Source organism: Hippoglossus stenolepis, chromosome 4 (genome assembly GCF_022539355.2).
Source record: "Hippoglossus stenolepis isolate QCI-W04-F060 chromosome 4, HSTE1.2, whole genome shotgun sequence".
Classification (NCBI taxonomy): domain Eukaryota; kingdom Metazoa; phylum Chordata; class Actinopteri; order Pleuronectiformes; family Pleuronectidae; genus Hippoglossus; species Hippoglossus stenolepis.
In genome coordinates, this window is record NC_061486.1 from 15,226,850 (window position 1) to 15,253,431 (window position 26,582).

Consider the following 26,582-nt stretch of genomic DNA (forward strand, 5'->3'; position numbering starts at 1 on the left):
GCAAACAAAGACCCGTGGCCTTTTTCATTAACTATATTCTTGGCTTTTACAAGAGAAGCAATAGGAAAGGGCATGTGAAAACAATACTTGTGCAGATACCAGTGCTTCGCTATCACCCCTCTTTGTAAATTGAAACAAATCCTCATTTGGTTGTAGATCATTTTGACAGATTAATAATGGCGACAGATAACTTGAGGCCGGGTATTGTCACTGTACGTCTTCCAGGGTCAGACTGACATAGTGACGGAATACAGGGGTGGACTGTGGGAAGGTCACTTAGCTCAGGACAACAGGGACCTAGCTATGGGGACAAGGTGAGGGGGCTGAGGGGGTGACAGGAGTGGCCCGGAGGGGGAAGAGGGAAGAGGGGCAGTAGAGGACGTGAGACCTGTCCCTGGGAACCGGACTGCAGGATAGGATTCATTCAACTCCGCTTCCTTCACAAACTTAAAATAGAGCCATTGTACTTCATGCGGCCGAGAATGTGTGCGAGTGTGTGTGTATCTGTTTGTCTGCATGCCTGTGTGTGTGATTCAGTTTCTCTGTGTTATGTGAATATTTTGTGAATGTGCCTGCTTATGTGTGTGATTGTTTACTGACTCCCTGGGAGCGTCCCTGGGAGGACAATGGGCCTGGAGATGCCTGGGAATTCAGTTTGATGTGCAGGTGATGAGTGGCAGCAACTGACTCACACCATCAACCAAACAGATTCACTTACAATGCCAGGATCTGGACACACCTCTCCTCCTTATTGTGCTGGAAATCCATTGTCAGAGTATTGATGGGAACACAGGAATATCATTCATACTCTATTTCCTCTGCCTCAGCTTCAACCAGCCTGAATCATGTTAACAAGAGATGTCATATCATGTGATGTTATTGTGCTTTTGTGTCTGTTTTTTGTTGCATACCAATACGTTCTATGTCTGTCTCCGTGTCCCTGCAGGCGAGGTATGCCACAAGTCCTACACCCAGTTCTCTAACCTGTGCCGCCACAAACGCATGCATGCTGACTGTCGCACACAAATCAAGTGCAAGGACTGTGGGCAGATGTTCAGCACCACATCCTCCCTCAACAAGCATCGGCGCTTCTGTGAAGGAAAGAACCATTTCACTGCAGGGGGATTGTTTGCCCAGGGTATGTCACTCCCTGGCGCCCCTGGCTTGGACAAATCAGCTCTGGCGATGGGCCATGGCGGTGTTGGATTGGCTGATTACTTCGGGGCCAGTCGTCACCTTACCTTCCCTGCTGCCCCAGCATTTCCTTTTAGCTTCCCCGGTCTCTTCCCCTCTGGACTCTACCACCGGCCACAGCTCATTCCTGCCACCACCTCTTCTATCAGGCAACCAACACATGCATCTATTGTCGGGCCTGGTGTAGAGCTAAGTAAGAGTCCACTGCTGCCTCCGAGCCCTGGCTGTCAGGAGTCCCGAGAGCTCCTCAAAGCTCTCCGTAAGGATGGCGGTTCACCTGGCAGTCAGATGACGGCCTCAGAGCTCCATACTCAGAGCTCATCCTCCACAAAGCAGCGAATCAAACAGAGTGACCAGTCCGAGAGCAGCGACCTGGACGATGTCAGCACGCCCAGCGGAAGTGATCTGGAGAGCACATCAGGCTCCGAGCTGGAGAGTGACATGGACAGTGACAGGGAGAGGGGGGCTGCTCGAGAAAATGGAAAAGGCCCCAAAAGGAAGGCCAGTGAGGGAGGCCCCCAGAGCCCCAGCCTGACAGGCAGCAGTGCTGCCAAAGACTTTGCAGGCCCTTCCCTCATCCCACCCTCGCTGGACGAGCACACAGCTGTAACTGGGGCTGTGAATGACTCTATTAAGGCCATTGCCTCAATTGCTGAGAAGTACTTTGGCTCCACAGGGCTGGTTGGCCTGCAGGACAAGAAGGTTGGGACTCTGCCCTACCCCTCCATGTTCCCTCTGCCTTTCTTCCCAGCTTTCTCTCCTCCAGTTTACCCTTTCCCAGACAGGGACCTCAGACCTCCAGCCCTAAAGGTCGAGCCCCAGTCTCCGGCAGATGAAGGCAAGAAGGCCCAGAGCAAATCTTCATCCGAGTCACCATTTGACCTTACTACCAAGAGAAAGGAGGAAAAGTCAGCTCCATTCGCTCCCTCCAAACCAGAGGCCTCCAACTCTCGTGGTCAGGATCAGCCGCTGGACCTGAGTCTGGGGAGCAGGGGCCGCGGACGGAATCCAAGAGAGGAGGAGACAAAGAAGAGCCTCGGTTATAAAGAAGAGAAGGGAGCGGTGGAGATCCCAAAGGCAGACACCTCCTTACAGCATGCCAGGCCCACCCCATTCTTCATGGACCCCATCTACAGGTATTGTTATTCCCAGTAGCTTAATGTAAACTCCACAACAAACTACTGTTAACCATTTGTGCTATGAAAAAGCATGAAAAAGATAACATACTTTAAATGGTGTCATTTACTATCATATAATTGCCAACTGTAATATTTTGAACTACTGAATGTAAGTGTACATTGTGTATTTGCTGCTGTGCTTGCGATAATAACTGATAGAAATCTACTATTAGCAGGGTTGAGAAGAGGAGAATGAGCGATCCGTTTGAGACTCTGAAAGACAAGTACATGCGGCCAGCACCTGGCTTCCTCTTCCATCCACAGGTACGTTCTGATTGTAACATTGATTAAACAGACAGCAACAGACCTTATTTCAATGGGTATTTCTTGGTAAGTCGTGCCCATTCCAGTTCACAGTGGCTGTAAATTGATGATTTGTGTCATCTCACCTTGGCGACATCACTGTTATGACTGTTAGCTTTCTATAGCTGCAGATGTAACAACAGCCTGACAGTAAATCAGTCAATATATATTATCATTCTGTGGGTTTTATGGTCGTCCCGGACTGACCAAACTGGATTAATGAGTATTAGTATGTGGCTCCAGCCGTATCCAAGCTACTGCCTGCTAAGCCCATTGTTGGCTATCTGAAACAGATGTGGCAGAAAGAAAGGGCACCCTGTGACACGTCTTCCCATAACGTGTCTTTGATTACAATATGAAAAACGATATGCTCTTAAAGCAATGATTTCTGCCCCTGGGTTCTCTGTGCCAGTGTTTCCAGTGTGCGACTCCATAAATATATATATATGTATATGTGCGTGCGTGCATGTGGATGCGTGTGTCCATGACATGTTGCGTTGACATTCATTTGTTCAATCTTCCCCTGCGGGTGAGAACGGTCCATCGGAAAGTGAAAACACCACTTTCTCAGGCGTATGATTTTTTTTTCTTCTTTTCTGGACGTTTCAGGTCTGGTTTTTACAGGCTGTTTCATTTGTCTGATTTATGTCCCCTGTCCAGACTGCTGCATGGGCCCAGGCTGCAGCAGCCACATGGCCGTCCAACACGCCTTAATGAGGTGTCCTATCAGTAGAAACACTAACAGAGTGCTTAAGCCATCTTTATGACTTTATGATGTCTGGACACACAAATCATTCCCAGAAACACCAGACCTGGGTAAAAGGCCTAAACCAGACCAGGCGTGGGGCCCTTCTGTATACTTTTGAGGGGGTTTGTTTTCAGTCACCTGACTCACTTTTGAGCCATATATCAAATAAAAGAGGTTGCAAAGCTGTGGGGACTGGAACTTTTTTCAACCTTTGGTGATTCAGCTTTTTATTTCCTGGCAGGAAATTTTTACTGCTAACCAGTTCTGGCTTAGATTACATACTGGAATTGTATTTGTAGCTGGCTATAATGAGCTTATTGAACACCAGGAAGTGTTGGGAACTGTTAAAGCCTCCTATAATTCCAGCGCCATAACTTTACCAATCATTTCTCTTTCAAAGTTAATCACTTTGAGATCCATCATCCCCTCTATGTCCACATGTGTCCAATCAAAACCTGTTGATTCATGCGCCACTTCCTGGTTCTGACTGCTGTCTCTCTCCCTTCTGTTCCGCCTCCCTCAGTTTCGTTTGCCAGATCAGAGAACTTGGGTAAGTTCCTCCGTAACGTACAGTAGTGCTATGTGTCTTTGCCTCTGCCAAACAGACCCCATCCCCTAATTAATGCATGGGCTGCATAGCAGTTTACAACTGACATCACCCAGCAATGCATGGCTTCAGCCAATCACCACCACGCACTGGCTAGACTTGTGTCTGTTTCTGTGTCACTTTTAGGACATTTTCCTAAGTATTTGTGCGTTGCTTTTTGATCTGTTTACATCTCACATCTACATCTAGATGTATCCGCTGTCTGATTCACATGAAAGGGTTGAAGCGGGGATTTCCATTCAACTCGTCTGAATATGTGTTTGCTTGTTTGGGGACTAGTGGGCTCTCGCAAATGGGCATGGGCTGGATGAGTGGATGAGTGGTGGGGTGGAGGGTGGTGTTTAGGGGGGCTGCTTTACATCAGTGCAAGGGTAACAGTCTCTGTGGGACACATTTGTGTCAGAAGGGGGGCTGGTTCCTCCCTCCAAACATCTGGTTCCCGATTAACATCAACAATTGAGAGCTGAGAATGCATCTCGCTAATTAAGGCCCTCACAGCATCACTGACATCTGAAGATAGCCAATCAACTGCTGGTCCCAGAGCGACGCTACAGCAACAAGCAAGTTCACAGAGGCTCACACACTGCCTGCAGGGGGGTGGGGGTGGGTCTGGAGGTCTGTGTATATGGATGTGTGTGTGTGTGTGTGTGTGTGTGTGTGTGTGTGTGTGTATGGGGGTCTCTTTTACAAAGTAGGGGTGGGGGATGTACGAAACCTTTGAAAAATCACTTTAGAGCTAAATGTGCAGCTGTTTATCCTCCTGTCGTTTAATTCCAACATTTCACACACATGGCATCGTCAGACAGTGGCCTAATGACACTGACTCACCATCCATAAAACCAGAGCAGTGGCAGAAGGGCCCTTTTTGAAGTGTGATCTGTGGCAGACTGTTACTTTACTTTCAATCACTAATACAGCTAATCCGTGGGATTGGACACGTGATCCATTTACCACTCCACATCAAACAAAGCGTTTGAGGGGTTTAGAGAAACTTCCCAAATACTTCCCGAAAATGTGACGTATAATAAAACATTGCAGAAAAAGTTAAAAGCATTATTTGGCTTCCGTAAACAATTTCTGACAATACAGCAGTGGGTTCAAAAATATTTCCAAACAGGAAAAATATGAATATATCACAATATATTATTGTTATGTACAAATCCTTGTTCTTCACCTAAAATTAACAATATAATAATAACAACTAGAGGGCCACATACCTCTGTCAGGGGGCCAACAGTCCCCTTATGAAACCACATTTAAATTCACTAGATCCACATTTTAATTCTGCAGGGTTAGGTTAAAATGAAATGTTGAAAACGGAAACATGGAACAGAAATCTTGGAAATTGGTTTCGTGGTTTTTGCTGAGACTTAAAAACAACATCCTTGGTGGAGGTATTTGCCAAAACCCTGTAACCATGTTAAGTAACAGTAATAATAATAATAACTCTATTTATACTGCACCTTTTAAAACATCCATAAGGAGGAAAAAATTTAAAGCTGGAATACAGATATCAAAGACAAGAAGAAAATTAATATAATTTTGTTCAAATCAAAGACAGCAAATGATATAATACAAAATGAAAAACATGACATCAAATAATACAACATCATTTAAAAGTAAAGGACAAACGAAACATAGGATACACTGAGGATGCATTCCACGACATAGAGGCATACAAATATCTCTAAATGTAAAGGATACAGAGGTAAATGTTGACCAGAGGTGTGAGTTTAAACTCTTAATAGAGTGCAGCAGCACGAGTGGGCTGAGCTGGGATCAGAAATCCCCCAGTGGAGGGAATGGAGTCGTTTGAACTCTAAAAAAGTGTCTTATCAGACGGGCTCGATACTGTCGACAGCTTTAGGGGCCTTAATGTTCCCAAGAGTTATGGCTTCTCATTGACTAAGGCAGACAAACTGAGCATTCACTCCGGTGCCTGAAAAAGAGCCCAATGAAATACACAGAGCACATTCAAAAGAAATATGAAAGCAGTTCACCTCCCTCTTTCCCTGCAAACCCCTCGCCTATCTTTCAATCCAATCCCCTCTCTCTCTCTCTCTCTCTCTCTCTCTCTCTCTCTCTCTCTCTCTCTCTCTCTCTCTCTCTCTCTCTCTCTCCCCCTCACTCTGTTCTCCCTCCTCTCGCCTTTGATTCATGGCGTGCAGCATTGGCATATTCATAATCAAACGGACCTGACACTCCACATCCTCCCTCAGTGGGAACGTCGACGGCTGCGGCAGGAACTTTACACTCGGCCGTCACTCCTAATCAGCCACTCCCAACGCCAGGCCCCGCCGCCATCCATCAGCCCTCCTCTCCTCTCCCCAGACTCTCTTCTTTCTTTCTTTCTCCCTCTCTTTCTTTCTTTCTTTCTTTCACTCCCCTATCGTCTCGTCCTTCATCACTCTTCTTCTCTGATTCTCTTCCTCCTCTCTGTGCTTTTCCCCTCGGTGCGCTCCATCTTGGCGTGCAGCCTGAGAGTGACAGGGGGTGAAAGCAGGAGATGGAATGTCAGAGTCGGAGCAGGGCTCTGGTGGAGGACCCGAATCACCATTGATTTGCTGCCTTATTGAAATAAGAATAAGAAACAGGCTGAAAATTCAATACACGCAAAATAATGCAAATTTGTGTGGCCCCTTAAGAAAACGAAGGGGGTGAAACTCCTCTGTGTGTGTGTGTGTGTGTGTGTGTGTGTGTGTGTGTGTGTGTGTGTGTGTGTGTGTGTGTGTGTGTGTGTGTGTGTGAGATGGGCTGACAGGCCCCGCGGCCTACTGGGACCCCTCGCCCCGCCCCTCCCTCCAGTTCTCCCTTCCTCCCCCTCCAGCCCCCGCTCCTCCCCCATCCCGCCCCTCTCAGCACAGCGATATCATTATTACCCATGTCTGGCCCTTGATCAGTAATGTCAACATCTTTCATATTGACGAATGTGCTGTCTGCCCACATTGTGCACAGAATGGTTTACAGCCCAGCAGTGGACATGAATCACTCCTCTATCCCACACACACACACACACACACACACACACACACAGAAACACAGACATGTATCTGACAACACACACACACAGATACACACTAAGCACGTACAATCGCACGCGCGCACACAAAATTCCCGTGCCTGCACACACTACACACACATGCATTACGAATACATTCTTCTCTTTCACACATATATTTTCTCTTTCACATACATCGATGGTAATTAATCAGCGACCACCATGCGGTACATAGTTTCTCATTCATACACACACACACACATACGTGCGCAGACCAACTGACAAGTATACATATCTCCTCAGAGAGTATCGTGATGAAAGCAAACGTTCAGCTTCATTAGTAGATTGGCTGCGGTCCTTAATCCTATATGTGTGTGTATGTGTGTGTTTATGTGCCCACTGTACGTGTGTACATTAGAAACAAGAGTTGGATGAAGTACACGAATAAAGTTTTACACCTGCTTTCTAGACAACAGATGAATAGTGTGTTTTTTTGTTTTATATCAAAGTTATGAATCAGTGTCACACATGCTCACGTACACCGGGGATTCGACCTTGTGATGGATGAATCATTGATGAAAGTCACCGATACCTGTATCACTTCATTTCACCTGGTAGCGTGCCTGTAAACAAGGCTCGTCTTTCAAACCAAATTATACATCAAAGGTTTTAATTATATCTTCGATTTAACAGTCAATCAGAATCAAATGATAAGGTATCCACAGCAAATGTAAAATATATGGATGTTGTGATCTTTCTAGCGTTTAAAACATCCATCTCTAATGATATATTTTGCCTAAATTACATTTTCTGCATCCTGCAACCAGAAACCACCGCGAGTTTACATTGATATCCTCCAACATAACTGCATGGCACTGATGAAACTCTATTTAAAAATCAGCCTCTTTGCTTTGCATGACGGACTTTGCCATGAGCTTCGAGTGTGTTTTTAGCCACAGCACTAACCCGTCCCTCCGTCCTCCCTCTCCTGTTGTCTCCTCAGATGTCGGCCATCGAGAACATGGCAGAGAAGCTGGAGACGTTTGGCTCGTTGAAGCCGGAGTCTGGTGACCTGCTGCGCTCCGTCCCCTCCATGTTTGATTTCAGAGCTCCGCCCTCTGCACTCCCAGAAACGCTGCTGCGCAAGGGCAAGGAGCGCTACACGTGCAGGTAACTACCGCAAATGATTTGGTATATTTTGTTTTATTTTTATTTTCCGTATTGTAGAAATATTCATAGTGCTTTCATATGAATCCTCAAAGAGTGTTTTTGTGGCTATTTTGTTTTGTATGTGGACATTTGTTACTGAGGACAAGTCCTTGTCAGAATTGCTGTTTCTTTATTTTTTTTTATTATTGTAGATAATATAGTTTTTATAACACTATAGTAACACAGGTAAACCCTACTTACAAATCTTTATTTTTTTTTTAGATATTGTGGTAAAATATTCCCGCGCTCTGCCAACCTGACCCGCCACCTCAGGACTCACACAGGAGAGCAACCATATAGGTAAGATTATTACTACACACACACACACACACACACACACTTGGAGCCGTGTGTTATGTTGAATTGGTGTGTGGGTGTTTAGTTTTGGTTCTGGTGTCACTGAGCTGTTACAAGGAAGAAGACAGTCCAACATAAACATGTCAGCTGAGTATCATCCTCCTCTCATGCTTCTCTCCAGCGACGCGCCAAAGATCCTCCTCACTTCCAGGAAAAGAAAAACACAACACAATACGATATAGGCACATTATCATATAGTCAAGTATCAGATTTGCACAATAGCACAATAACTCCCTCCATGAAGAACCGCGTCTCTCTCCCCACAAATATGAAGCGAATGCAGCAAAACACACTTTTTACAAAACAAACTCTCGAGCAGACAGAAAGACACATTGAGGTTTTCCCAGGAAACACTTGTCTACAGTCAGAGCGGAGTTTAATAGCGTTTTCTTTATGCCGTAGAAAGCTTGGAATAATTATCCTACCGCCAAATAATTTTCCTGATGAAAGATGGTGTCCGTTGTCTGGGTGACAGGACGAAGGGAGGAGGGGGGGCTGGGCAGATGAGAGGGGAAGTGAGGAGGTTCGGAGAAAAATTGGGGAGACGATGGAGCGCGGGCAAACGTCCAGGCCCGGCAGCTTAGGTCATTTCTCTTGTGTGTATGAGGCCAGACTCATCTGCGAGCCCACTGGCTATTTGCTGCTCAAAGTGAGGCTTTCAGTCCAAATAAAAAAGATCACAAGCTTAAGCTCTTCAGAAATCACTACTAATAATAGTAATCATAATAATTGAGATTTTTTGTCAAGGCAACCTTGCTAATTGTTAACAAAGTCCTCCCCCTCCGACGCTGCAGAGTTTTTCAGGTGCTGCTGAGGCAGAAGGAACAATGCAGCAGCACTTCAGTGTACATGTAAAAATTAATCTTGCACATTTACTACATTTGGATAATGAGTAAGCCCTGGCCAGCGCTGCTCGGCTTTGTAGTTACTAAGGTGGAGGAATGTTGGCCCAGAGCTCGGAGGAGGCCTGCTGACCACAGGGGAGAGAGAAACGCAGACGCAGGCCTCTGCTGCCCCAGCCTGATAGCCTGCACTCGGCACGCTGGCACGCCATTAAAGATCGCCGCTGTTTATTGTAATTCATTTTTTTTTTTTTGGAGATAACCGGGGGGTTCCTGAGGGACAGCCAATCGAGCGAGCTAATTCCACAAGAAGAAAAGATGTAATCTTCTCGTATAATTTTGCATGAAGAAACTTGGCAAGGGGCTCTAATTTTGCAGGGTTAGGATCAAATCTGTTGCATGCTTATTTTGTGAGAGAAGAATGCAATTTTATTGCGCTGGCTGGAGATAAGAGACGGAGCTGTTTCACCTTAAACAAGCTCCTCCATCATGTCGGGGGCTGTGGGACTGCTGGGACTGTCTGTGTGTGTGTGTGTGTGTGTGTGTGTGTGTGTGTGTGTGTGTGTGTGTGTGTGTGTGTGTGTGTGTGTGTGTGTGTGTGTGTGTGTGTGTGTGTGTGTGTGTGTGTGTCCTACATAATGTATCTCATTATGTTTCCCACAGAAAAAAACAGCATTTCCTGGTTCATTGGGTAGCACAGCTGTACTTTCCCTGTTGCCGCTTGTGTATCTTTTTCAGTTTTTGTCATTTATTGGTTGTTTAAGTGAAATGTGTCCACTCTGTCCTGCAGGTGTAAATACTGTGACCGCTCCTTCAGCATCTCCTCCAACCTGCAGCGTCACATCCGCAACATCCACAACAAGGAGAAGCCCTTTAAGTGCCACCTGTGTGACCGCTGCTTCGGCCAGCAGACCAACCTGGACCGTCACCTCAAGAAGCACGAGAACGGCAACTTGTCAGGTGAGAAGAATTTTTTTTTGTATATAATAGAATAGAATAGAATAATAGATGATCAATTTTAAGTTTTCTCTGCTGTTTCAATTTTTCTTTGAAGTTTTTCTTTATTCCACACACAAGACAGATGGAGATATATACATAATCATAGTATAATCATAATCAGCAGTTGATAACACTTGTGTAAATAAGATAGAAAAGACACATACAGAGAGGAGCTCAGGGCTCTGTCATTGCTGCTGCTATTGGTGTCCATCTTTTAACTTATCAATTAAAATTGATACCCCAAACTTTTTTTGATTTCTTTTTTTACACATTTGTAGATGTTCATTTTTTGAGGCAATCCCAGAATAAATTGGTAAAATATCCCATCATCACAAAGTCCTTTTTCATATTTTATCAGAGAAAACAAGAGCTGTTTTTCTACTTTTTGAGATTTACAAACACTTTGGCTGATTAATATAAATCATAATCAACTTTAGAATCACTTTTAGAAGCAGAACAAATAAATAATTAAAATCTGTCATGCAACTGCAGGAATTTTTTTTTTTGAATGAGCAGCAGAGCTCATGGGATTGATAAGTGGCATCAGCCCGACTCTGAATCAGCAGAATGAGCAGTGACACTTGGCCAGTCGCCGACGGCAACAGTGCAACAGCACATCTGAGTGTGGATTGAGTCTGAAGAGACTTACAAGACAACAGACTGAAAGTATTAGCAGGAGACGCTTTCTTCCCACAGTTAAAATAATAGCAGCGTAGCCTCTTGAACTTACAGCACTTTGGCAGGTCTGTCATTACGAATGCATTTTGTGTGGCCAAATCTTAAACCCTTTAAATTGTTGTCAAAGATCTCAAGTCTCCAAAGACACCAAATATTTCACGAAGAATTCAGAGGAAATGTGTTTAACGTGATGCATGGCTCGGTTATTCCCACTGATGTCATGGCTCCAGCATTACATCAGTGGGAAGAAATTGGATTTGAACATTTCTATCACTTCATTAAAGTGTTGTAAACAGCAGACGCAGACAATGCACCAGCACACAGTGTGAAGAGAGCGTGTTTCTATTTAAATATACAGACTGAGAAAAATGGTTTAACCTCACAGTTTCATTTTAGACGATGACAGAATCATTTAGAAATGTTTTACAGCAGCGAAATTAAATATCCAAACACCTTTAGAGATGAAACTGTAATACATTGTTTCTTCCTGCAGGCACTGCAATGTCGTCTCCTCAGTCTGAACTGGACAGCAGCAGCGCCATACTGGACGACAAAGAAGACTCGTATTTCAACGAAATAAGAAATTTTATCAGCAACACTGGGCAGAACCAGACGTCCCCGGACCCCTCAGAGGAAGGGTGAGCACATTGTTTGTTTCTGAGGATGACGAAGATGATTACAGACAAACGTTAGGGAACCAGGGCCTGATCCAGGGGCCGGGTCAGGGGGGTTACAGGCCCCAGTTGAAATCAGATTGGCCCTTGAAGTGCCCCTGTCCGGTCTTTTTTTTTTTTTTTAAATGAACTAGTCACTTATTGACAATACTTATTTTTTCAACTTTTTTGAAATACACAATGTGCTTGGACAAGAATTTTTTTTTAAATTTCATAGTCTATGGTGTGTGGCTTTGAATCAAGCTATAGAGCTAACAGTAAACATGGAATTACTTAAATGTCCACCTTATTGAATCAGGAATGGTGCATAGATGTTGGACATGATTTGCCCCTCTGTGTAAATTCGGGCCAATTTATGGCCCTTGGTTTAGAAAAATTCGAGATCCACCCCTGTAGCTCACTACTCTTCACAGCAGGTACAAATGGAACCAGATACACTATAACTTTTATTTATCTGAAACTGTGCAGGACCTGATAGTCTGACCTACGTTAGTGCATACTGAACTCTTGCAGTAATTGTGGCTTCATTACCGCTGTTGGACTCCAAAGGCTTGAATAAGAATGAATAATGGGTCAGCTGCTATCAGCCCATTTTAGACGTGCGTTTTTATACCACCCAGCCAGCTATCGTTCATAATCACATCATGTTCAGGGTCTGGAGTGGAGAGCAATCATCTGCGATGACATTTAACATAATCACCGGTTTTTGAAACGTGCAGGAGCTCTTTATATCAATTGCCTGTTTGGCCACACGTACGAACAGATATCTGCGCGCACGCAACTCTGCCTGCAGCGATATGCAAATAAATTCTTGGAGCTGCGATCGGGGGGCGGATAGCGGCTGAGAGGTCCGCTCAGGTCTCGGAGAGTTTGTTTTCACGTGCCTCGCGTTGGTGTGATCACAGGGGCAGATTGTGAGGCCAGATACGGATCTCACAGTCGCAGTGTGTGATTGTGCAGGAGGCCTGTGAGAGCAGGGCCGGGCGGGAAGAGTGTCAGAGGGCCAGGGGGAGGGGCAGGAGGACGGAGGAGGGAGGGGGGGTGCAGCACATCTGGAACCAACATGTCTGCCTACAGGAAGAGGGTAGAGGGGGTGGGGTCACAGGGTCGGCCCGTGTTTCCTTTCAAAGTGCTTCTCTCCTGACTGCTTCTGATAGATACTTTATCCTCAGCAAATTACCACGTTTGAAAGCGTAATTAGCGAATCTGTTTTCTTAATCACAGAGCTCTCTCTCACTCTCGCTCTAGTAGAGCTTGGTCCCTCTTCTCAGCGCCGCGAGCTCGACACAGCACGAGTACCGTCTGTACGGGGGGAGCTCTGTCGAAAGCACAATGTCATCAGCTGCCAATAAAGGCGGAAAGATGATGTCGATCCTAAAATCTGCAAAAACTCCCCCGTTCTAAAGTAACTCAAAAGCATCCCTTTCAAACCCAGTGCAGGTATCCTGTTTATAAGTACCCTGTAATTATGTGGTGATGTACTTTTTTTTCTATCTGTCTACTTCTCCTCGTCCAGCTCTCGGTTCTCATCCCCGAATCCTTTGTGAGAGAAATGGCATTTTTGGGAGATGACGAAAGACGTCCCAGAGTGTAATTAGTGAATCAGTCTTAATGTGGTTCCAGATGATTTACCAAATGGTGGTTTCCTGTGGTGCTGAGACAGAGGGACAGATTAAGACTCAGGCAGTTTGGATAGCTGGCTCTCGCTCCCTCCACGGGGAAAGAGGAATGGGCCGGTTGGCATCGCTCTCATAACTCTCTCACCAAATGGGGCTGTCAGCTAAATATTTTGCCTATTAGATGAATACGAGATAGCAGAGAAAATAAACAGGGAGAGGGGCAGAGCACTCCAGTTAAGTACTGCAACGATCAGCCCGGTGCTGCCGTGGCCGAAGGGGCCCCCGAGCCTCGATGACAAACGGGATTCTGGCTCTGCTCTATCCCAGCTGCCATGTCTTGCTTCAGATTCATCTCCTTCTGCTGGTTATTCGATGCACGCCATTGTTTTTGAACTGAACATAGAGAAAACCCATTAGTTTAAGAAGCACCAGATTTCAATTCTTCATTTGTTTCAACATTTTTCTCTGTTTTCCTAAACATAGAGTATTTATAAAAACGTAGCAGTTCTAGTTATTAATGGAGATTCCACTGTAATTTTTTAAAAATTCAATCAATCTGTATTGATCTAATCAATGTCTCTGGTCCGCAGGTTAAATGGCGGCCAATTTGAAGAGGAGAAGCCACTGATGGCCAGCCATGGGTCACGTGACCTGGAAGACGAGGAAGCAGAGGAGCTCGGTGCTGATGAAGAAGAAGGAGACGAGCCTAGCAACGCCTCTGGGAAACCGGAAGGGGAGGTGCTCCCGAGCAACCTCAGTGATGATGTCACACAAGAGGAAATGGACTTCACTGGGCCCAACGACTTGAACCTCAACTGCAAAACCTCTCCCAGGGGGTAAATTTCACACAGAGGCACACGATTAAAACATCATGTTATATATTGTGAATGATGACATGCTGTCAAAAAGCATCTTGAAAATGTTTCATTTGAGTTTTCTGCTTGCCCACCAGGTATGAGGATGAGGAGGAGCAGAGCAGCTACTCAGCCCTGGATCATATTCGCCACTTTTCAGACATGCGCAAGCTGGAGGAGAGTGAAGTGAGCGATGGTGACGGAGACGAGGACGATGGATCATTCGGCTCTCCTTCTCTGACTGAGGCAGTCAAACAGCCACTCTTTAGAAAATCTAAGTCTCAGGTAAGAGAGACACTGACAGTTCATGTGCATGTTTGCCTCATAGACTGTAAGTAAAGATGGACGACGCGTGTCCACTTCCTCCCACTATCCAAAAATGAAGCCAAAATACCAATATCAACATCTTGCACATTTGGAGCCAGAGTCTGCGCTTGGCTTCACTTTTGTGGAGCTGTCATGTCGTCCATCTTTATATACAGTTTATCCAGGGTTCACCTCCACAGTATAGATATATATTTGAATTAATGATAACATGATAATTAAACGTAATCCCTCTCACCCTCTCTCTCAGGCGTACGCCATGATGCTGTCTCTGGCTGAAAAGGACTCTCTCCACCCAGCCACCCACACCCCCGCCACCATGTGGCACAGTCTGGCACGGGCCGCCGCCGAGTCCAGCGCCATCCAGTCCCTCAGCCACGTATGATGACACCCCTCTGCGCTTTTCCCTTTCACCTTTCAACCCCTCAAAACCTGACCGATGGCACTGGGAGCCCAATACAGTGGGGCTATCTGCGGGGGGGCCCCCATGATCATCCACAGAGTGACTGCTGAGCAGAACCACAGCCCATCTGACTGCTGAGCGGAGCGCCTCACACGACGCAGGGTTACTGTGCGTGCAGAACCCAGCCCCGTCCCAGCCCAAGAAAGACCCCCAACAGATAGAGAGCAAAAAAATGTGTCCGCCTGAGACCCTAAAAATTGATTTCTTGCATTAACACCAAACTGGATGTGGTGAAAATAATAATGCTAAAATAATAATAGCTGTATTTATTCTGCTGAATTTCTATGTTTTGCACAGCAAAGGCAGCTGGTGGACATGGAAGATGGATGTGCTGATGTATCATTGCTTAGACTCCATTCATTGGCCAGCACATACAGAGCGAGGAGAACATTTCACGCTGCGAGGGTGGGGTGGTTGTGTCTCTAAGACGGACGGCCTCAGCTACACTGTGCGTAAAAGAATAGGACCCCCTCTAATCTGGATAAAATATATATCACAAGAAATCCCTCTAAACCCGAGACATCCACAGTTGTTTCCCATAAATCCATGTACTTGATGTTAAAAATCAAAGGTTGTGATTACAGCGACCTCAGTTCAGATGGAAACCGCTCCATGTAAGGACAGCGCTAACATCGCTTTGATATCACTGAAGAGATGAAAAAAAGTAATTGTTCAACTGAAATCAGGCCAGTTTCCCGTCTGAGTTTCCATGGCTGCGTGTGTGTCCGTACAATCACAGCACTGTGTCTACCAACTGTTCTCCACTGCACTCCATCCCGCCCGCCTGCGCTATCTGTGAAAGGATTTAAATAGATTGTCTTTTTAGTGGAAGAGAAGAAAACACCTTTTTTTTGTTTTTACTGAGATAAGTAGCCAGTGCTGAAGTTAATTGTTGTTCTGTAAAAGGGCATATGTCTGTTTTATTTTGAAAAAAAATCCCTTGAATCCATCCTAGTCAGTCAACAATACCACTAAATAGCCTGAATGCTAGTCGTTAGCTACTCCATGCTTGTGTGTCTTTCATTTTTAGACAATCATGATTTTTGTTCTGTTTTGGGGTTTTGTTTGTTTCCTTGTTTTTATTTTGGGTGTCGTTGTTGTTATTTGCTGTTGTATGTTGAGAATTGTATTTATTTCTTGGCAAACTGTAGTTTGTTTACTGAATAGCACTGCTCTTAGCCCACAGGTGACGAGGACGTTTCCTCGCCGGGCTATCCCAGAGTTCCAAGGGGTTTGTAGATTACATTCGAGTGCCGGATAGTATTAAACATACGATTCACTCCTTATTCTTCTAATGAAACCGGTCGATGAATAGATATTACTTAGGTTTTTTTTTATTCTATGACAATTTAATGATTCAGTTGTAAAAAATGGAAAAAAACATAAAGAATGAATAATAAAAAAAAATGAAGCCAGGTATAATTTCTTCATAAGCGCATGATTGGTCTTGGTAAGATCTGTATCTGACATTTTCTACGGTTGTCTGCAAGCTTGTGTGACGTTCGGTTCATGTTAATCCCTTGTGCCAAACTTATGATAAATAACAGATTACTTTTCATTTATTCTCCCGTTTTGAGGGACCAGTTTTTTTTGTTTGTTCGTTTGTTTTTGTCGTTGTTTTGTTTATAATCGATTTTAAAAAGTAATCAAGCAAGTTGAGGTACTTTGTTTTAATGCTTTCTACAATGTAACTGTTATGCATTTCAATTCAATACTGTGGGAGGAACAACTAAGAAATAAAGGACTACAATGTGGACTGACATGTCTTCCGGTTGTTTCTCATTAAACATCTTTTTACTCACTTCTTTGTCTCCCTTTATGCTCACACCCTCACCCTCCATAATAGTCCTTCTGGCTGCCCATCACTTGGGCCTGAACAGAGATTTATACTGAGAGACATGAGTCAGAAAACCACCTGGTGCTGTTTTCTGGCGCTCTCATGGCCTCCGAGTGTGAGGCAGAGCTTGAACTCTGGTCCGCTCCTTTTTTTTCCTCCAGGCTTTGGCTCACATAGAGCGAGGGGAGCATAGAAAAGGCTGGAGAGCGCCTGAATGTGGTAGTGGGAGCGCAGGCAGGAATGTGTCCTCTTTATTTGTGTCCGTTTGTGGGGCATGATGGATGAGGTGGGTAGATGTGATGACCTGGCTCATCGCTCAAACGCTCAATAAGAGTCCCATCCTGCAGCAGGCCTCCCCGTCCGGCGCCCCCCTCTGTCACATGCTGCCAGCCGACGTGGGCGGACATTGTGGCTGCGAGGGTTGGAGGTTCAGCGACTCCATTGTCCGGCAAGTGGGGGGTTGCAGAATTGGGCATGACAGTGAAGATGGCTGGCGCTGACACTCCACATTTACAGTGCTCTTGGCACCCTAATGGATGGGGTGTTTTCTTAGGGCCTGTTGTCGGCCCTCGGGGCTCCGTGGGGCGTCCAGCTTTGATGAGGTCACAGGGGGTCACGCAGTGCTGATGAGGTCAGCGTGGGTCGTCCAGCTTTGATGAGGTCAGTTGCGATGATGGTAGCGTTGGCGCAGGCCAGGACCATAATAGAGTGGCAGTGATAATGGCCCTTTGTATGAGTTTGGCCACCTGTACTATTGTGGACTAATTCAAGCCTTTAAGCCTCATCCGTTCTTTAAGATTTGTAACAATCTTTTTTAATATCTGCTCATTACAGTTTTTGAACATGCATATGGTGAACATGCATATTTACAAGTGCAACATATTCGGAACAACATTTGCGTTAATTTCTCTTCTTCCGTATATGATTTGGCAAATGGACTTCACTCTCTTAAGTAGCTTTGATTTTGGTCTCCATTTACTCCTGTTGGAAATACCTGACTCTCTTTGAGCCAAATGTTGTCAAATACAGTTTGTCTGTAGTTTGTTGTTGAGCAGCTATTAAGTGTGGGTTGTCAATGCTTTTCTGCCAAAAACAGCTGCCTGCTACGGCCAAAAATGACGCTGTGAGAGCAGTGAGAGTGAACCAAAAGATTACATTTGAAGGCCGCTTTCATGAATCTGCCCCATGAATTCTTGTGAACAACATTTTAGATCGTGGACCGCGTTTTCCTTGTGTTTGGAATTGGGTGGTTTACACTCTGAGTTCTCAGATTCCTGTTTTATTTTGAAACTTCATTCATCATATGTCTCTTTTGCTTAACTTCCTGTCTTTGTCCTGTTTCCTGCCCTTGGGATCGGCTGCACCTGTCTGATGTGTTTCACCTGTGTTCAATCATCCCTTGTGTATATAGTCTCTGTGTTTCCCTTTGTCTTTGTCAGTTTTATTTTAATTTCAGGGTTAGGGTTAGCTGTTGTTTTTTTTTGTATTGATTGTCTGTTTTGTTTTGTTCTATTTATATTAAACTGTGGTTCATCAACCAAACTGTGGTGCCTGGCTCCTCTCAGGCGAAACCTTGACAGCCACAAATAATGACTTGAAAGACTGTAAAACTAGCTGAGTTGTGTGCAAATTTCCTTTTGTTTTGTTGCTTAAAACCACCCATCTCATAATGCACACAGTCATTTGATCATTTCTTTAACCAATATCATGACATTATCTCACCAGACAAACAAAATAAAAGTAAACAATTTAATGATAAGATAATATTAGAAATAAAAAGGTATAATGTAATAAAATATTAACTGAAAAACATAAAATCCCAAAGATGAAAAATGAACAATTAACAAACAGAAAAATATAGCATGTTGGAAAAAAATGTGCAACACATTGCAGTTTTAAAGTGGCTCCAATAAAAGTTTCCACACAGTTGAAAATACTCCTCCCCTTCCCCCCATCATGTAAGTAAGATTTTCCAGTGCAACACAACATGCCCTCTCCTTCATAAGTATTTATGACACATCTATTGTTCGAGCATATCCTCCTGACCTGAGTCCAGAGTCAGTTAAAGTTTGCAGTTTTTAACTATCAAAAAAAACTTTTGGGATGTTTACCTATTATGCACATTCTTGCTTGCACATGCACTTTCACTCCCACAAATGATCCATTGTTATTGTCAAATTATTGATTATAGATTTAATTGGTATTCCTAGTGAATGTCCCTGTTTCATCATATTGAAACAATGTATTTCTTGCCTGATATTCATTTGTAATTAAGCCAGGTATTGCGTGAGAGAGAGCACTAAAGCAACCATGGTTCAACTGTAAGTTAAATTATCTGTAACTGGAAGAAATAACGAGAACATTTTAATCACCTTGCGTTGCTGCAGAGCGATTATCCAGACGAAAAATTCTGCATCATTCTGCAGATGTAATAAAACTGTCAAAAATTTCTCTGTTCAACGAGCTTTTAACAAACAGGGATTATACCTCGACTACATCTGGGAACCAACTTGGCGGCGGGACTTTTGCCACTACCCCTCGCTGACCACTGCACCCCCGCTGCAGTTCAAATTGCCCATGTAATTACATCACCTACATAAAGAACTTCCCCCAGACAAAAAGTCCAAAGGCACTGGCTCTGGAAAGAACACCAAAATATTATGAATAGAGAGCAGTGTGTATAATGCCATTGTGTGTGGGCAGTGAAGTGGTGCGAGGAGGGCACCCGAGTGAGTTTGGCAGCTTAGCGCTTTTACTGCTGTGCATGCGTCGGTTTGATCAGCGTTGATTAGCGCATGCCAATGTCACCCATGTATCCTCTCACACTTAATCAACACGTTGGGACGAGTTATTGCCGTCATTAACCCACAGCGTCTCATAAAGGGCCTCAGTGTGTATTGAAGTGTGGCTGGCAGGGCCTAGTGTGTGAGGAGGTGCTGGATCCCCAAGCTGCCGTGTCCCCACTGTGTGTGTGTGTGTGTGTACGTGGTCGGGTGGGCACACCGTGGGCAGCACTCGGTGGGCCTTGGAGCCACTCAGCTAATGGTGCAGCTGGCACAGCCTCAGAATCCATCAGGCCTCATTACAGCTCCTGTTCAGCCACTGTCCGTTTCTCTTTTTTTCTTCTTTCCTCCCCTCCTTCTCTCTGTCCTCACCACAACCCTCCCTTCCTTTCCTCTGCCACTCGTCCACGCAGCCGGCCCTGTGTGGCATGTAACTGCCCCGCTCCCCTCGCTCGAACATACATCAAGCCCCCAGAGAGGGGGAGCTATCACAGCTGGCAGCTCTCACGCAGATTGACTTGGCACCCGTGCTGACTCAGACGCCAGGGGAAACATTTTCGGAGAGGGAGGCATGGATGGGTGTGGGAGTGTATGGCTTTCAAGGAGGGATGGGAAGGTGGAGGGGGGTGGTATGGAGGGGTACTTGCAAACAGCTGGCTCAAGTGTGTTGCTCTGTGTGTGTGTGTGTGTGTGTGTGTGTGTGTGTGTGTGTGTGTGTGTGTGTGTGTGTGTGTGTGTGTGTGTGTGTGTGTTTGGGTGGGGATATTCCACAAATCATAACATCAAGTTTTTGTTGTGTTTACAATAATGGTAGCACCTCCTCTGTCTGCATGTGTGTGTGCACCCTCATTTTTATTACCTCTTCCAGCATAATCATTGAAATTGTCAGGACCAGTAGACCTCATGGGGACCAAAGCCTTGGCTGTCTACAATGGCAGTCGATGCCCTAATAATAAGTCCTACTAATGGATGGCCAAGGTATTACTCATGTATATTACTCACATTATGGGGATTTGTCATTTTTATGGGGACCAAAAAGCAAATTTCCATAATGTAAATCAAAGAAATTTAAAGGTGAAGACATGGTTTAAGGTTGGGGTTAGGGTTAGGGTTAGGGTTAGGTTTGCGTCTAGCCATGGCACCCCAAATGAGTGCTCTGAGTGGCTTGGGCACAGGGGGACTGAATGTGTTAAAGACACTTAAAATGTTCCTTATTCAGGCCATAGTTGGTTAATTAAGATCCCACGACAGCGGGATGGGTCAGTGCTTATTATAATTGCTCCAAGCTTCCTTGATCTCTTTCCAGAGTCAATAGAGTCAAATGATATTGAGGAATGTTAATATAAACATTTATGAGTCATAGTTTAAAAAAAATATATATCTATCAAAATAATGATAATGTAAATCATCACAATTTAAGGGGAAGAAATGTTTTGAGGTTAGAGTCAGGTTTAGGGTTAGGGTTGTCTCCAGGAAATCTATGTAAGTCGATGTAACGTCCTCTGAAGTCATGGAGATACGTGTGTGTGTGTGTGTGTGTGTGTGTGTGTGTGTGTGTGCGCGCGCAGCCATTCAGACTCTCTCTTCTTCTTCTTTTTCTTCTTTCTCTTGTCTTTCCTCCACGCCTGCCTTCTCTCCTAGAAAGCACCAGAGCTAAAGGTTTTTGCGGCCTCATTACACTGTTTGCTTTTCCCCCTGCAGGCTACAGCTCATTAGAGTTATTGATGGACACTCCAGTCTCAGTCCCAGGGAACAGACCGGGACAGAGCCGAGCAGCCGTACACATGGTTTTAATATGACGAGTCTAATCAGGACAGGCGTGGTGGCAGAAACATTTGAAGTCATCTCATTCTTTGCTCATGGAGTATAGATTAGAAAGCAGCTAATCAGGCCTTTAGCTCCATGTTAGAGGGGGTGGGTGTAGCAGTGTCGGGTTGTGACACTGTAACCTATAAATATAGGTCTCATTATCAGACAGTGGGAAATCTATGTACCTTTAACATAAGCCTGCGTAATTATCCCACTGGATCCTCACAGTTTCACTCTGTTTTCCATTATGAGCACCATCCAGTGGTGGAAACAGCAATGTACACCTACCTACAGCTTCACATTTAGACTTAGATTAACACTTCACAATTTGAATAAACATGAAATTTGTACTTTACTTTATAGACAAAGTTGCAAGATGTCAATCTGCTCAAAGACACATGCAACTTATTCAAAAAAAGCTGACACGTCTAAAACCAAAGATACCTTCAGATTGCAGAGTGTGGGAGAGTTCAACGATACAAATCTGTTTTTTTGCAGCCTCGACATTCAACATTTATTTTTCCAGGCAACAGCCAAACAAATGGTGCAGGACGGGTTGAAATGATTTCCCCCCTCGTTCCTTTATCTGAGCCGACAGCTTTGTCAGCCCGAGTTCAAAACGCCGCGGCCTTCTGGGAGATCTGGTTCAACACAGAGGGGCAGAAATTATCTCTGGGACGTGAAGTGAAGCCACGGCGGTGAAGCGATAGAATCTCCTTTGCAAAGAGTGGCGTATGCATAATTACAGCGAAAAAGTACCCGTGATGCGATCTTACCTTTTACGGGCTATTTCATCGCCAGTTTCCTGCCCCCCTTTCTCTCTCTTACTCACTCCTGATAAGCCAGCGTGCAGGCAGGACAACAGTAGGAAATTTCACTGCAAAAACGTTTAAGCACAAACTTTTTTGTGTGCAATTGTAATAAAACAAATGAAGCTTAGAGGTCATTTAAATGAGCCGATGAAGTCTGAAATTAATTATGCCTGAATGAGGGTTTTGTTTTTTCGAGCATCTGAGGGCACTTTCACACCTTCCTCGTTTGTTCTGAACCCTCTGACTCTTCAGTTTGGTCCAAACCAAATTAACAGAAGATGTGGTCTCAGTGAGAATCAAACTGAACCATGGTTTGTTACACGTGAAAACGTTGAGAAAACATCAAATAATAGAAGAAGAAAAAGAAGTGGATGTGGCTCAGGGGATTGCTTGTTGTCTTTCAAATCCAACAGTATAATGTTTGAAGAAAGGAAGTTCATTTGGCGATCAGGAAAACCATAATGATATTTCACTTCACAGTTCAAGGAACTACAACGTTGGGTCAAGGTCAAGTATAGATACAGGTAATGATGAAAGAATGTACATATGTCCGACAAAAGTCTTAAATTAAAATATGAAACCAAAACTAACCAGATCAAACATAAACAATGTCGACAACACATGAGCCTTGGTTCAGACTTCAATTATAAGAAAACTGTGCAGCAGTGTTTTAAGTTTACATTGAAAAATTTGAAATAAATATTTTAGAGTTGCATTTACTGAAGATATTTGAGTTGACTTAATCAAATTTAACATGTAACATTTACGCCAAATATTTGAGCCCTGACATACGGAAACAGTGTATGAACCCCCCCAAAAATGTTGGACCCTTTGTGGCACTGCTCTTTGCCGTGGCACCCTTCGCTGTGTGTGGAGGGCAGATCCGGCAGTGCAGTGGCCACCCATGAGCGCCGGGGATGAATGGCCTCTCTGGGCCTGTTTGACTGGAAACAGGTGTGTGTCATCCGAAGATGAAGGCCCGGCCGATAAACATTATTGGAGAACATCTGCTGCCTGTCACAACACGGGGCGAGCCGGAGCGGTCCCCCATCCATCAGCCACACCGGTGAGTGGGTGGTGGCGGTGGTGGTGGTGGAGGGCTCCATCTCCATCCTTTTGCTGTCGGACCCGTTCACCCATCACTCACCTCGGTGGATGCTGGATACCGGGTGCATGTTTGGTCCAGGCACCTGCCTGCCTCTGCCGGACCACGGCCGCTTCTGGCCGATGGAAGACAAAATGCTCCAGCGCACATGAAAAATGTCTGAGGAATAGCACTCTCTCTTCCTCTGACACGACACACACACACACACACACACACACACACACACACACACACACACACCTTACACCACTATTGTACCTCAGGTGCCTCTCACAACCCCCCCACCCTCTTTAGACTACTGTCAGGGAGGGATGGCCTTAATGCTTGACCCTTCTCGGGCTGATGAGCGATGCCTGGTAGTACCCACAAAAACACCCCCGACACATCCACTCACACACGATCACATAGGTCTCTGTGACAGCTGGACCCTCTCTCCCCCTCTTTCTACCTCCGCACCTCACCGTGCCCTCTCAACCCACTACAGGATCACACAAATCAGCAGCACGCAAGGCTGCAGTCACAGCTCACTGGTCAAACAACAATAAAAACAGCAACATTTCGCAGTGTGTTTTTTGGCGTTTATTTGGTTCATGGCTCTTTGTAAAGATCATGGAAGAAAACAAAAAGACAACAGGATAATACAGTAAAAACGTAATTCATTAACTCAATCAAAATGGATCAATGTAGCACCACACACCATCAGAAAAACAAGCACATTCGGTTATCTCTGATAAATGACCTGAGATAAAATACACACAGTCTTTGTACAAGTTTAACCCTCAAATCAAACACACATAATTGTTGATCGCAGTAGTGATATTGGACATGTAATCTTATCTTGTGTAAAAAAAAATGTCCACAAACTGCAGCAAAAGTGTTCACATATCAACTTTCAGACTTTTCTACAAAACTCCCAAACTCGGTATCAGCTGCTGATTCAGCAGACATGTGCAACAAGTGCAACTCCAATGCAGGATTTGCCTGCAGTATATTTCGCGACCAGCACACTGCACAACACTGAGAGATTCTACAATCAATGGCAATAAATGAAGTGTTCTTAATGCAGGTAAATGATGCATGATTATGTCATATACAGAATTAAGGAATTACATGTACATTGATGATATTTTTGCAGACATCTGTAGGTAAGTGTACACACAATTAAATAAGCTAAGATGAGAGTTCATCCATTATTTTAAAACTGTCAGCTAGGTAGAATTAATCTCTTTAGAATAATCTGTAAACCTAGAAGCCAAAGCTGAGACTTTTTTTAAGGAAATGATGCAGTTTGACAAAGATCACAGGGAGAATGCGTAAAAATTCAAATATTTGTATCAAGAAACACACAGACACTTTTTTGTGAGTCACCATGATGAACGCAAACTACATAATAGTTTCCTGTTGGGGATTCACATAAATACAAATATCAGCATTTCAAATTGTGGATGGCACGGTGGAAAGGGGTTTGGAAGAAGGTTCTCAGTTCGAGTCCTTGTTCGACTGGGGTCTTTCTATGTGGCGTTTGCATGTTCTCTCCGTGTTTACAGGGTTTTATCCAGGTACTCAGGTTTCCTCCCACAGTCCAAAGACATGTTTGATTTTAAAAAACTGAGATTTTGTTTGATTACTTCAATTAAACTCTTCCTCTAGTCAAACATGTTTTGCTTATTGACCTTGCACTTATTGCACACACCATCTTTGTGCAGAACAATGTATGTGCAGTTTCAGGGCCATGTTCATAATCTGCTGAAAGGGAAAGTTCCTCTGTGCTCACCTTTCAAGCTGACTTTAAAACATGAAGGTACAATCTGGTCAGGACTGGGTGATAAAACAATTTCAATAATTATCGCAATATAATTTCTATGAAAAGCAATACAACAGAGGTTCACAATAAATCGATATATAGCTTGTGCATTGTGGAAAAACTGGGAGGAGGTATAACACCTCAGATTTGTAAAATGTTTTGCTGTTTATGAAGTTTTTGTGATTCTCTGCTCAAGAAGTTAAAAATCAGTCTTCAAAGTTAAAAGAAATAATAAAGGGACATTTATCATTTATTATCTTCAAATTCTTTGAGCCATATTGCTCAGAATTCTCAGCTAATCATGCTCCAATATGCAACATACAGAAGTGTGATATGGAAACTGCATAACAAATATACTGAGTATGGACATTTCAGTAAAAAAGGAAATATCTACCGTGTGTAGCTACACTTTTTAAATGAAGCATCTTTGCACACTTATAGATTCGGGGATTGTGGAGAAAGCGTAGTTGTACTTTTAATATACGTAACCAGGTAGCTGAACTCTACTGTGGAAAAAAAATATATCAAACATAAATTATTACTCAAACATTTTTATACATCTTAAAATACGTATGGAGATAATTTCTCCCATAAACCAAAATCCTCTGCTTGAACATTCATTGGACCACATGTTTGGAGCTCACATGCCTGCAGTCCCTGTATGTGCGGATCCTGGTGTTTTACTCCTCAGAATAAGTATATACATGACCCATATATTTCTAAATCCGTTTTAGCTGCTGTTAATCTTCACCCAAAATATGCTCGGCATTCTGCTGTACTAACCACCAAGTTTTTTTTATGAGCAGAGTTGTAGGGGATGTAAAGTCTCTCTGGTTACAAGAAAGTCTCGGATTCAGTCACGTGTCTCGTCCAAACGGCCCGAAGAAAGAAACTGAACTCTTAACAACTCATTAAACGTCAAACTGGAGAAAGTAACTTAAACGCTTTCATTCAGCAGATGTGATGCAGGTATTAGTGTGTATTGCTAAGGAGTCTGTGTAACCCTGGACTATAATCTTACACAGTTTGGGGTCAGTGTGGAGTTCCTGGTCCTCCGAGGGCCCTTCACATGTCAGGTTCACTGGTGGATTGGCTTGAGCGGCGTGCTCGGTGATGAGTGCGGTGCAGCGTGAGTATGATGTAGCGTCACTTTCTGACAGCTGTTTCACAAAAAAAACATCACCTTTACAGAGACAGGCTCCTTAAACGCTCCGCACAAGCCAAGTCCTGTCTGTGATTGTCCAGTCAGGAGTTTGCACCTTCTGCTACGGGTTATGTGATTCTGCTGCCCGTTCTTCTCTTTCTTTGGGACATGGAGACATTCAGCAGTCCTGAGGTTTGGTGCTGCAGTGCTGAAAGACGAAAAAAAAAAAAGGCAAGAAGAC

At 44.3% G+C, this 26,582-nt stretch overlaps 2 protein-coding genes across 9 annotated transcripts in view; one reads left to right on the forward strand and one right to left on the reverse strand.

Annotated features, from left to right (window-relative positions):
• The window catches only part of mecom (MDS1 and EVI1 complex locus), a 140,135-nt gene extending 123,287 nt beyond the window's left edge, over positions 1-16,848 (forward strand). For 5 of the 8 annotated variants that reach the window (XM_035155191.2, XM_035155194.2, XM_035155193.2 and 2 more), the window contains 10 exons: positions 947-2,330; positions 2,546-2,636; positions 3,947-3,973; positions 8,032-8,198; positions 8,460-8,537; positions 10,227-10,396; positions 11,607-11,751; positions 13,997-14,242; positions 14,359-14,545; positions 14,835-16,848. In XM_035155191.2, coding sequence (XP_035011082.2) covers positions 947-2,330; positions 2,546-2,636; positions 3,947-3,973; positions 8,032-8,198; positions 8,460-8,537; positions 10,227-10,396; positions 11,607-11,751; positions 13,997-14,242; positions 14,359-14,545; positions 14,835-14,969 — 2,630 coding nt within the window. In that variant the 3' untranslated portion in view covers positions 14,970-16,848. The remainder of the gene's footprint in view (positions 1-946; positions 2,331-2,545; positions 2,637-3,946; positions 3,974-8,031; positions 8,199-8,459; positions 8,538-10,226; positions 10,397-11,606; positions 11,752-13,996; positions 14,243-14,358; positions 14,546-14,834) is intronic. The other 3 variants (XM_035155192.2, XM_035155195.2, XM_035155197.2) reach the window with 1 other exon arrangement.
• Positions 16,849-23,949: 7,101 nt separating this feature from the next.
• megf6 (multiple EGF like domains 6) overlaps positions 23,950-26,582 on the reverse strand; it is a 61,048-nt gene continuing 58,415 nt past the window's right edge. The window contains 1 exon segment of the mRNA XM_047339667.1: positions 23,950-26,549. Coding sequence (XP_047195623.1) covers positions 26,470-26,549 — 80 coding nt within the window. The 3' untranslated portion in view covers positions 23,950-26,469.